Here is an 11,633-nt window from a genome sequence, read left to right on the forward strand (position 1 = left end):
TGATGCCGAATTACCGTTTCCTGGCCTGCGCCCTGGGGATTATCATCAGAGGAGTTTATCAGAGTGGGAGACCACTGCAGCCTCTGCTCTGCTCATTTGCAGACCAGGGAGCTGAGGCCCCGCAAGGCAGGAATGTGGCCAAGAGGACATGCCAATTAGGAGCAGAGTTAGAAGTGCAAGACGAGCGAGACCTTCATGAACACAGCTTGTCTTTTTATTTTTTAAAGCAACAGTAAATGCATCTATGTCAAATCTTATAAGTCCCTAATTTTCTCTGTCTTCTAATTTTCTCACTTCATTCAATATTTTCCTCAAAATAGTATCAAAACAAGCATTTGGGCAGCCTCTGGACATTCGCACAGGGACTCGTCCTGTGAAAACAGCTTGCCTTAAGATCTTTGCTGGAAAGAGGCAGCGTGGGGAAAGATTTTGGGATGATGGAACTCTTCTATACCTTGATTGTGGTGGTGGTGGTTACACAATTCTATGCATCTGTCAAAATTCATAGAACTGGACACCAAAAAGTGGTATTTTTACTGTCTGTAGGTTAAAAGGTAAATTTAAAAAAGAAGAAAAAAAAATCTTTGTTGGACTTCAGAAAATGGGGGGTATTTCTGTAACCAAGCAAGGAAGTCGTCCTCCCAGTGGGAGAGGAGAAGGGACGGGCCGAGTGTCCCCTGGCTCTCCCCAGCTCTCCTCGGCCAAGTGGCAGATGGGCCTGCCCCGCCGCATGGCCTGCAGCTTGCGTCCTCTCTGAAGCGCCGGCTCCTCCGTCGTCTGCCTTGCATCAGTATCTCGGCATCTGTTCGGGCTCAGTGGGTGAGGTTACACCCATTTCAGCAATCCTTCTTTTTATTGTTGTGTAATTTGCCAGTTCAAACAATAAGTTCAGTTGCCGGACCACGGGAGCAGGCGTGTCACCCGGGGAAAGAAAGAAGCAGAAAAAGAAAATTAGGACAACATGTGCTGCTGGAGGACATCAGAATAAGAGGGCTTTATAGGACTTCTCTGGTTCACTCAAATTTCCTACGCGTTTAAGGCATGAGCTTTCTTTTTCACAGTCTGCTTCTAGCAGGAACACCTAGGAGCCCACCGAGACTTGGGATGTTCCGTTGTAAACTCTGGGCTTCTCCAGGGCCCCATGACAGCCAGTCCCCGGTGGGGAGCTGACTCCGCACACAGGGAGTCGGCCCCCCCAGCTGACGTCTCCAGCTTGGCGAGAGCGCAGGGAGAGGCGAGCGCTGGGACGTGAGGGTGTGATTCTAAATCCTCACGTCTGACCCCAGCCCTTCTCCTCGTCCACCTGCCTCACGACTAGAAAGAGGAAACGGGCCCGGTGGTCATTTTTGACATTGACTCATCTTAGTTTCGTGGGATTTTTTTGAAAAGGAGAATGTAGTTTCATTTTAAGCCAAGAGCTTTGCCAAAGCATAAATCAGATAATCTAGTTCTAGTCCTGTTCTTCACGTGTTTGTTTTCCTTTCCTCTGTTTATGTTGATATTATCTAACTTTTGATGATGAAAGAATTAGATGCATCTGTTCGCCTTTATTATCACACGAGTGAGTAGAGATGGCCTGGTCTTTCTTCTGGTTCCTTCAGTTTGCCTCATTTTGTTTCACTGGAGCCCGATTTGTATGGGATAACTGTGTGTGTGTGTATCTCTGTGTGTGTGTACTCACATGTGTGTTTAGGGGCAACAAACATCCTTTTCTTCTATTTGCGTTAAACCTGACTGCATTTTGTTTGTTCTGACTGTCCTATTTGCTGTCTGCAGTTGGTAGACTCACTCTGGGACCGGGGCTGCTGAGAGAGGATGACCCTGAGTTCTCTAGACTTTACTCTAGGCCTTTGACTCAAATAATGTCTTGGATTAGCTAAACAACTTGCAGTTCCATTGCAATGTTATTCTCTCAGTTTTTCCCCCCACAGTGGCCTTCTATACCCACACAGTGGTGCACGCAAGTATCAGTGGATAAGATAAATGGCTGAAGTGGATGACAGGCTCCAGGCCCACAGAGACCCCAGAATCATGGTCCAATCCTGGCTGCACGTTGGAATCATCTAAAAGACTCCCGTGTTGGGGCCCCACCTTAGAGGTCTATCGTTTCGAAATCTGACTCATATTTGAACAATTATAATCACAGTCATCTGAGCCTAGCACTGAAATACCTATTATTCAGATCCTAATCTATGAACGAGAGAAAAAAGCCCAGGTATCTGTTGAAAGAGAGCACAGATGTGTGGCCGTATGTGGTCTTCATTGTATTAGGAAGAAACGAAGGCAGGTGATGGGAGACAGTGGCGATGGCGGGAAGGAGAAGCCTCAGAGGGCTGACACTGAGTCCCAGCTCTCCACCCACAGGCCCATGACCCCCTCCGAGCGAGCCACCTGCTCTCTTTTAGCCTCAGTTTAATTGTAGTAAATTGGGGATTGCAAGACCTACCTCAAAGGCTTGTTGTGAGGGATGAAATCAGATAATGTGTGTGAACGTTCCTCTGCAGGCTTCAGGGCACTATGTAATTATTAGCTGTGACTATCAGTTTAAGAAACTGGCTTTCACAATGAGCAGCTCATTAACCTGCAGCCTCCCTGCTGCTCGGGCTGCAAGGGTTCCTGGGATGGGCAGGTAGGGCCCCCTTGAGGGGTTCTTGCCATCGGCCCCATCCGCATCCTTTCTCTGAGCCACTGTTGTGCTCCAAGAGATTTCGAGGGTCAGGACAGGAGGGTACAGTGAGTAAAGGGGGAGGGAAGAGGCAGGTGAGACCCGGGAGAGAACCGAAAGGGCTTTTCTCCAGGACCAGGTGGTGGCAGTGGGGGTGCGGGTGGGGGGAAGAAGAGCAGCTGAAAGAAAGAAAAGGGACTTGCCTGTAACTGCCCAGAAGGTTCTGGGCCAGGAGCTCTTCACATAATTCTCAGGTTGAGCTGTGTTCCCCTCTAGCTGGACCCATAGGGGTGTCCTGGGGAGATGCCCAGCTCCATCTGAGCCCAGTATCTGCCTTGGAAGTGCCCCTGGAAGCCAGTGGAGAGGGCTCAGGAGGTCTTTGCAGAAATGATGGAGAACCCAGTTTTGCATCTCAGCCTTCAGCTACTCAGTGTCTGAAACCAAGCGCTCCCAGGGGCCCGTGGCCCTGGAGCCTCCAGTGCACAAGGCCTGAGAAGTCTCTGTCACAGCATTAGTTCCCCTGGCTCTTATTTTGATAATCAAAGAGAGTACTGAGGCCCTTTGAGCCTTCTGACATATGTGTCCAAACTCCAGACCGTCCTGGGGAGAGGGGTCACATGGTGCGGTGACCACAATGGCTTGGGTGACCAGCAGGCATCGGGTACAGGAACTCTGCCCGAAGCTCAGAGACTCTTCATTTACGGCCGAGGAGGCTCTCCCACTTCCTCTGTACTAGCCCCATTCTGTGGGTTCTTATTCGCAGTCGCCCATTGCACCATGTTGTTTGGTTACCACCAGGCCCCTCTTGAAGGATATTGAGGAAATGCAGGCAGCAGAGGTTCAGAGATGGGTCTGAACCCCAGGCAGGCTGAGAACAGAGTCCGGTGTTCCCGCCTCTTCGCCTCTCACACTCTCACAGGCACCGAGCCTTCCCCATTGCCCTTCTGTGGGGTCAAACCGGGTGAGTGACCAGTCTGCTGTGCACAGACCATACTTCCTTACATCCTTGCCAAGATCCTGTCAACAGAAGACAATTGATAGCATTTTCTTAATACCAGCTAGCTCCCAGGCTTGGTACCAAGGTTAGCTTCACAGTCCTTTCAAAAACCCTGGGTTGTGGACATTGTCATTTTTCTCGTGGTTCAAATGAGAAAACTGGGGCATGGGCAGGTTAAGTGACCTGTGACCTATCCAGGGGTGGGGATGCTGAGAGTCAGACCAATGGCCTGACTTCAAAGCCTGTGCGAGGTCAGATGGACTGTCCGAGGACCGACGCCAAGCCCATGCCTCTGCAGTGGCCCTGGAGAACTTTCGGGGTTGGCTCTCCTTCAGTCATGGTGCTAGCACTTCGGTTCTGAATAGTTTACTCTTGAAAACTGCCTGGTTGCCGAGTGTCCCGTTAACACAGGAAAAAAACCTGGACTTTATCAGACTCAGCCTGCTTTTGAGTGAAATGCAAAATAAGTTGAGAGCCAGGCTCTCTTTAAGCCTTGATCACATTAGCCTGACGACACTGCTACATTAATCTAAGTGGTTAATGGGCAAAGTGGGTCAATCCAGCGTTAGCGTAAGCCCGGCTGGCTGCCGTGCTGGAGCAGTCTTCCAGGGAGAGGCTCCTTCCTCTGACTCCCTGTGAAGAAGGAGCTGTCCCCAGGGGGTGGCCCTTGCTGCTCCTGCGAGAGACAGTTTATATCATCATTTCTATAAGTGAGGAGGTGGTCTCAGTAGATTCGGGATGGCTTGAAGCTGGAAGTTTACAATGTCCTACTGAGAGGTAAATATTAAGTCAGAAATGATGTGGAAATTGTCTTTTTTAAAATTCTTGGGCCCAGGTGGGAATCAATCATAAATCTCTATCCCATAGATAATGGAAAATTGTACGTTTGTGACCAGAACTTAGTGTCTGATTACCTAACACATCTCCTTTTGATGTATACACACGAGCCTGTCCACACACATGCTAGACTTTGGTGCCACCATGTCCTGTAAGCTGTGTATAGAACACTATAATAATGATGATAATAACGACGGTAGTAATAGTAGCTAGTATATATCAAGTATATGCTGTTTGTCAGGCGTGTTCAAAGCATGTTATGATCGTTAATTGTTGTAATCCTCATTAAACTCCCAGAGATGGGTATTAGCATCTTTGTTTTTGCAGATGAGGAAAAGAAGTCCAGAAAAGTAAGTTGTTGCAGGTGACACAGCTTCTAAGTGGCAGAGCTGGGACGTGAAGCCAGGAGGCCTGACTTGCGAGCCCACATTCTTTGACTGTTAAGCTAAACTGCTTCGGTTTTACAAACCTCATAACAACTGAATGAAGTTGGTGAAAATCGTTCCAGTTTCACATATGAAGATGCTGAGGCTCAGAGAGCAAATAAGGCACAGTCTTATGTCATTGACTGGTGTTATTTTTTGTCCTAATCACTACCACAAGACTGCTTTTTGGTCCAAATGCATGGCCTGTATCTCCCGTAGGTTCTGACAGTTTTGTCTACATACTTTTGTTTCAATTGTTGCTGTGATACATATCATGCAAGGTTTTTATATGATTTTTGGCTGCTGTGTGCTTTGTGGCCTTCAGGCATGCTTTTCACAGTAAAGGCATTTTGTCAGTGGTCACTGCGGGGAAGCTGGTACATCCTGACTTGGCTAGGGGGCGTGTCCCACAGCACACCCGCCCCAGCTTGGTGAGCACCTGAAGGCAGTCTAGCGAGGGCCCCTGGGTGGCGAAATCTCCAGGAGCCCCACGTGCTATGGTTCAGGAAGGGCGCATGTCCAGAGGCCAAAGGCCTGTGTGTTCTGACATCAGATGTTTGGGGCAGTCTAAAAGCTAGATGCCCTGAAAAATAAGGGCGAGGTCTCTTCTGTGGGAGGGTCTCTCACAAGAGGATCGGAGAGAAACGCATGTCTTACTCAAATTTTTCCCTTGAAGAAAGGTGCCTTCACATTTCAGCTGGGTAGGTCTGGTCTCCAAACTTGAGAGGGGACTTTCATGTGCCGCTCAGCCCTGAAATTCTGCTTGTGGTTTTTCACGTTTCTACAACTAGTCCCAGTAAAGAGGGTGCAGGGATTAGAAGTGACGACAGTGAGACGTGTGGCCAAAGACGTGTCACCTTCTGACTGGAGTTTGGTCTGTTTGCTTTGCTCAGGGACCTGATGCCGAGAACCCTGGACGGGCAGATCACCATGGAGAAGACGCCCAGTTACTTTGTCACCCGGGAAGCGCCCGCGCGCATCTCGGCCATGTCCAAGGACACCAAGCTCATCGTGGTGGTGCGGGACCCGGTGACCAGAGCCATCTCGGACTACACGCAGACGCTCTCCAAGCGGCCGGACATCCCCACCTTCGAGAGCTTGACGTTCAAAAACAGAACTACGGGCGTCATCGACACGTCGTGGAGCGCCATCCAGATCGGCATCTACGCCAAGCACCTGGAGCACTGGCTGCGCCACTTCCCCATCGGCCAGATGCTCTTCGTGAGCGGCGAGCGGCTCATCAGCGACCCGGCCGGCGAGCTGGGCCGCGTGCAGGACTTCCTGGGCCTCAAGAGGATCATCACGGACAAGCACTTCTACTTCAACAAGACCAAGGGCTTCCCCTGCCTGAAGAAGGCCGAGGGCAGCAGCAAACCCCACTGCCTGGGCAAGACCAAGGGCAGGACCCACCCCGAGATCGACCGCGAGGTGGTGCAGAGGCTGCGCGCCTTCTACCGGCCCTTCAACCTCAAGTTCTACCAGATGACCGGGCACGACTTTGGCTGGGATTGAAGGGACAGGACTGTGTAACCTACCACTTGGCTTATATATTGAGAGAGATTATATGTATGTAAAATGTACAGAAATCTATTTTATAATAATTTATTTTTAATTCATAAGCAATTAATTCACTAAGCTGCCTAGCCACACTCTTTATAGAGTTAGCTTCATAATCTGTTAACATTCCAAAGTGTTTGACTCTAATATTTTGTTCTTTTCCTCACAATTGATGGTGCTTCCATTTTTTTTTTCCCTACCCATTATATTTAAAAAGAAGAAAAGCACAACTTGAGATTTTTGTTGTTACGGGTATGCAGCCTTCCATCACCGTCTGGACTCGCTTGCTGTCTCCTTCCAGCTTCCGTTCTCTTCTTGCCTGTGTGCCTCGTAGGGGTGCTGCGCAGCCTCTGCAGTGCTGCTCTCGGGAGGGGAGACCTCACGTAGCAGCTTCCTCGTTCACGTGGTGACATTTCCCAGGATGTAGACGCCAAGCCACAGCGCTGGGTCTTCCCCCAAGTCCGCTCAGCACATGAGGGACTCACCACCTTTGCAGGGACATCCACATCCGTTAGAGTCTGCATGCCAGGGTCCATTTACTTCAGCTTTTGATTTTGATTTTGAAGGATGACCCTGCATCCTCTTCTGGCCCAGCCCCTGGCTCATTAACCAGCCTGAAGTGTATGCCAATGTTAGCCTCCTCTTTCCAAGGTCACGTGTGTGAGCTGCTTGGGTGCTGCTTTAGAAATAAAGATGATCTCTTCTCCTCTGCAAGAGAGCACACCATGCACTGTTCTCCAGGCAGACAGCTCTGCTTGGACACACCAAAGAATCCCTTAGGCTAGCAGAGCCACCCACATAAACCAAGGGTGCCGGGTGTCAAGACCCAAAGGGGTCAGGTGCATCCCAGGCCATCTGCATCTACTGAGATGCTGCTAGATGCAGAGCCAGCCTGTGTAGTGCACATCCCAGTAGGCTGGCCACTTCCATGGGGAGAAAACACGAAGACCCCCAAAAGGACAGGTGGGATCCCTGGCCCCCTGCTGGATGTCTGGAACTCCTCTCCTTGGAATTCCTAGCTCATCTCAGATCGACAGCCTGGTCTGTTGTAGCCAGCAGCCAAACAGCGAGAGCCAGGAGTGGCCCTTGTAAGGACAGGCTGGGAAAGCTGGCCCCACGTGGCCTGTGAGCACTGAAGGCTGCCCTTGTGCAGCTCTCCCTTGTCCAAGCCAGGTCTTGGCAGAAGGGTTGCCAACCTTGTGGCTGCTGATGCTGAATGCTCTCCTCATCCCTCTCTGTCAAGATAGTAGTTGAGGATCATTTATGATGACCAGCTAGTGGCAGCTGGGTAACCACAGAGCAATATCACATAATGACATATTCACTTTATCCTCAGTTTTCTAAACCAGAATGCTTCGACCGTAAAAGACTTGTCATTTGACTTATACTTTCATGCAGGAATATGTGGGAAGATAGACATATTTGTCAAAATGGTTGGGTTGTGATATTTACAAAGGACACTTTTATATGTTGTATGGGATATCTTACCTAATAGAGTAACAAAACTTGTATGAAAAGATAAAAAGGTAATTCATCTTTAGAAACTGATCAGAGGTGTTACTGGTCTTTAAGTGATGTCTTGTCGATAATCTGGTTTGTAGTCGCCCACAAGTTTGAGCCCAGATGACGCTCAGCAGCCAAACTCATGTAGCAGCCTACGTCATGTAGGTTCTATGCAGGAGGCTGGGCATCGGGGGCCCAGTGCCTTCCTGAGACGTGATATTCATTTCATAGCTTTGCTCCTGCCTCTACCAAGTAGAGTAGAAGCTGCACTTGGGGGAGCACCATGATCATAGCATGGTCTCCCCTCTTGCTGTTTAGGAGTCAAAGACACCTGCATAAGGGTGCTAGTTGGCTGTGCATTTTTCCAATCAGAATGCGCCTTTGAAATAAGGCTAAGAACATCTATTTTCAGTTACAGCATAACACTGCATAAAATAAAAGTCAGTAGTCCACCAGCTGATCCTGCCCGGTCCTCGTTCTGGCCACTCTCTTGCTCTGACGTGGCTCATGATGTAGAATTGCAGGGAGGTTCAGAGCAGGGTTTGCAACACAGTAGGAGAGAAATATGCCTGTGCTTTTCCTTCCCCTTCAGGTCCCCACCATCTCTGCAAGCTGGACAGTTTTGATTAAGTTGTTTATTCCCTGCCTTAAAACTGAAACAGGAAATTTTCAGATAGAAGGAGGATCCTTTAGTCACGAACACTGAAGTGGGTCAAGATTCTATGCCAGGTCAAATCCTTGAATCCAAACAGATGTCGATAATTAGCACTGATGGACCAGAGCAAATTTTCCTATGGAAGACAAATAAATCCAGCTTCCTGTGCATCTCCTCCTAGGGGTCTGATAGCTTCTAGTTCCTGCCTGATCCGGACACAGCGTCTGCCCCAAGGTTACAGCCCCTCATGTGATAGTTATTAGAAAGCCTGAGCCTGCACGTCCTGCTCCTGGAGAAGTTAGGCAACACGTAAAATTAAGCCTTGAGTTTCTTCCCGTTCTAGCCATCTGCAAGGCCACCAGCTTAACTTGTTAGCTGCTAGAAGACAAACATCATTTCTGTTTTGGCAATTTGTCCTACCACGTGTTTTGGGTTTCTTCCAGTTTACAGGAAAGGCTCTGATATCCCTTGGAGTATTTATTCCTCTGTTTTGTTTTTCTCATTAAAAACAAACAAAAAGGTTAACAAAAAGATTGAAGGTTTTTATTGCTCTTATCTATCCCATGCTTTCTTGCTGGGTAGTCCCTGGAAAGGTATTTAGGTATAGTGACTGAGTAATAAATACTTAATTGGAAGATGGAGGAGGAGAAATTGTCTTGATGGGATTCTCTTTGGAAGTCGTTTTGAGTGACATATATTTTAGACCTTTGGAGAAACACAGTTTCAGGTCCCGCCAGGATATTTTCATAAGAAAGGAAAATGGAAGGTTCCAGTAAACTAGGAACAGTATGTATCTAAAATGCTGACACAGAAGTCAATGTCATTTTTTGGTTTATCAAGAAAGATGGTCAATAAAACGTAAAGGTGTGGTTAGATTTTTTTTTTCACTTTTGTAACATTAATTTATGAGTGAGTTTCATTCAGCCCAGTAATCTGAAATACTGTGCAAATTCTAGCAGTGTGTCTTCTGTAACCTGGGTGTTAGAATAGCTAATATGTACAAAAAAAAAAAATCAAGTATTTTGTCCTATGTATAACACAAATTAATTTTACACGGAGAGAGATGTTTCTAGGAAAACAAAATTCTGGTAATTCATACTATTTCTTTGTATGAACAAATAAAATATATTTTACCAATCTGTGAGTACCTTTATGTTTATGTGTTGCAGATGGACAAGGAAACGCTACTTTATTCAGTAACTGATCACACGGGTATACATACAGACACGAGCATTCTGACGGCAGGTGGTTTCAGATTGTAAAGGGTTCAGTCCAAAATCCAACTAATCCACAGATATTTGGAGTGGATTTTTGTAAATGACTCTGAAAGCTACGAGATGGGTGAGAGAGCTCCTGTCCCCTGTAGAGCACACCCCTGGAGGAAGGGCTGCCCATTGCCCGGGTCCCAAGAGCACCGCAGCCCTGGGTGCTGCAGCCTCGCGGTGCCTCGGTTTCCGGCCGGGTGGTACGTCGGGGCTGCCATGTGCACACCTGTCACGCGACAGGTGCAGTGTAAGTGGAGCATGATGAGGATGGGTGATTTGGATAATGGGAGCGTTCCCTTCGCACACTGCACATTCGCAGCGTAGTCTCATGTCAGTGGTTTGGAGATCCTTATTTGTAAGACAGAAGCAGCAAAGGCCTTGGACAAGACAGCATTTCTGTCTTTAACCCGTCTCAAATGACCTTCTGTTTTCTTTTGACACAGCACACCATCTGTATGACTATTATCTACTGTTTTAAACATTTGATTCATTCCCTTATTTTACTTAATTTTTTTTCAATTTTTAATTGATTTTAATTTGGTATACCTCTGAGTTTTTTTTTTTTTTTTTGAGGAAGATTAGCCCTGAGCTAACATCTACCACCAATCCTCCTCTTTTTGCAGAGGAAGACTGGCCCTGACCTAACATCCGTGCCCATCTTCCTCTACTTTATATGTGGGACACCTACCACAGCATGGTTTGACAAGCGGTGCATAAGTCCACACCCAGGATCCAAACCGGTGAACCCCAGACTGCCGATGTAGAAAGTGTGAACTTAACCGCTGCACTACCGGACCAGCCCTTCTCTGGTTGCGTTTTAAAGTAGCTGACACTAAATTGACAAATTAAGGCTTGAACTCAACAATTCTGACTTTCGTTTTTTAAACCACTTTATTGAGGTATGATTGACATACACAAAGCTGTACAGGGCCAGCCCCAGTGACCTAATGGTTAAGTTTGGTGCACTCTGCTTCCATAGCCCAGGTTTGGTTCCCAGGCACAGACCTACAGCACTCGTCTGTCAGTGGCCATGCCATGGTGGCAGCTCATGTGCAAAAAGAGGAAAATTGGCAGAGGATGTCAGCTCAGGGTATATCTTCCTCAGCAGAAAAAAAGAAAAGAAAAAAAAAGCTGTACATAATGTTTACAACTTGATGAGTTTAGAGATAAGTATACACCCGTGAAACCATCGTCACAATCAATGCCATAAACATATCCATCACCTCCAAAAGTTTGCTTCACCCTCTCTCTTTTTTTTATGATAAGAACACTTAACATAAGATCCACCCTCTTAGCAAATTTTTGAGTATTCAATATAGTATTGATAACTATAGGCACAATATAGGTAGAGTAGATCTCTAGGACTTAATTCGTTTTGTATAGCTGAAACTTTTATTTTACTTAATTTCAAAGGGAAACATCACAATCTTGGGTAAAAAGTTATCTCTTGCCATAAAGAGGAGGTAATCATGAGAAAATGAATACAATGAAAACAAAGCCATGCTAGTAATTTCCAGCTACATATAAATCAAGCCATGCTTGCTGTGGGCTCACCTGCTGCTCCCCGGAAAGCTCTCTCCTGTTGAAGACTCGCTCGTAACTGAGGTTTGCATCTTGCCATGAGGGATGGAAGAGAATTGAAGAGGGCATGACTTGCCCAATGCTATTTGGTGTTGAGTCCACAAATGCCCAAAATATGAACACCGCCCCCAAATCCTCTCTGCTGGCA

The 11,633-nt window shown here is 47.3% G+C and overlaps 1 protein-coding gene across 1 annotated transcript in view; it reads left to right on the forward strand.

The window, feature by feature from the left end:
- Positions 1-9,776, forward strand: part of HS3ST3B1 (heparan sulfate-glucosamine 3-sulfotransferase 3B1) — a 41,480-nt gene extending 31,704 nt beyond the window's left edge. The window contains exon 2 of the mRNA XM_001918383.6: positions 5,818-9,776. Within this exon, the coding sequence (XP_001918418.1) occupies positions 5,818-6,436 (619 nt within the window). The 3' untranslated portion in view covers positions 6,437-9,776. The remainder of the gene's footprint in view (positions 1-5,817) is intronic.
- The last annotated feature ends 1,857 nt before the right edge of the window (positions 9,777-11,633 follow it).

This window comes from Equus caballus, chromosome 11 (assembly GCF_041296265.1).
Source record: "Equus caballus isolate H_3958 breed thoroughbred chromosome 11, TB-T2T, whole genome shotgun sequence".
NCBI classification, from domain to species: Eukaryota; Metazoa; Chordata; class Mammalia; order Perissodactyla; family Equidae; genus Equus; species Equus caballus.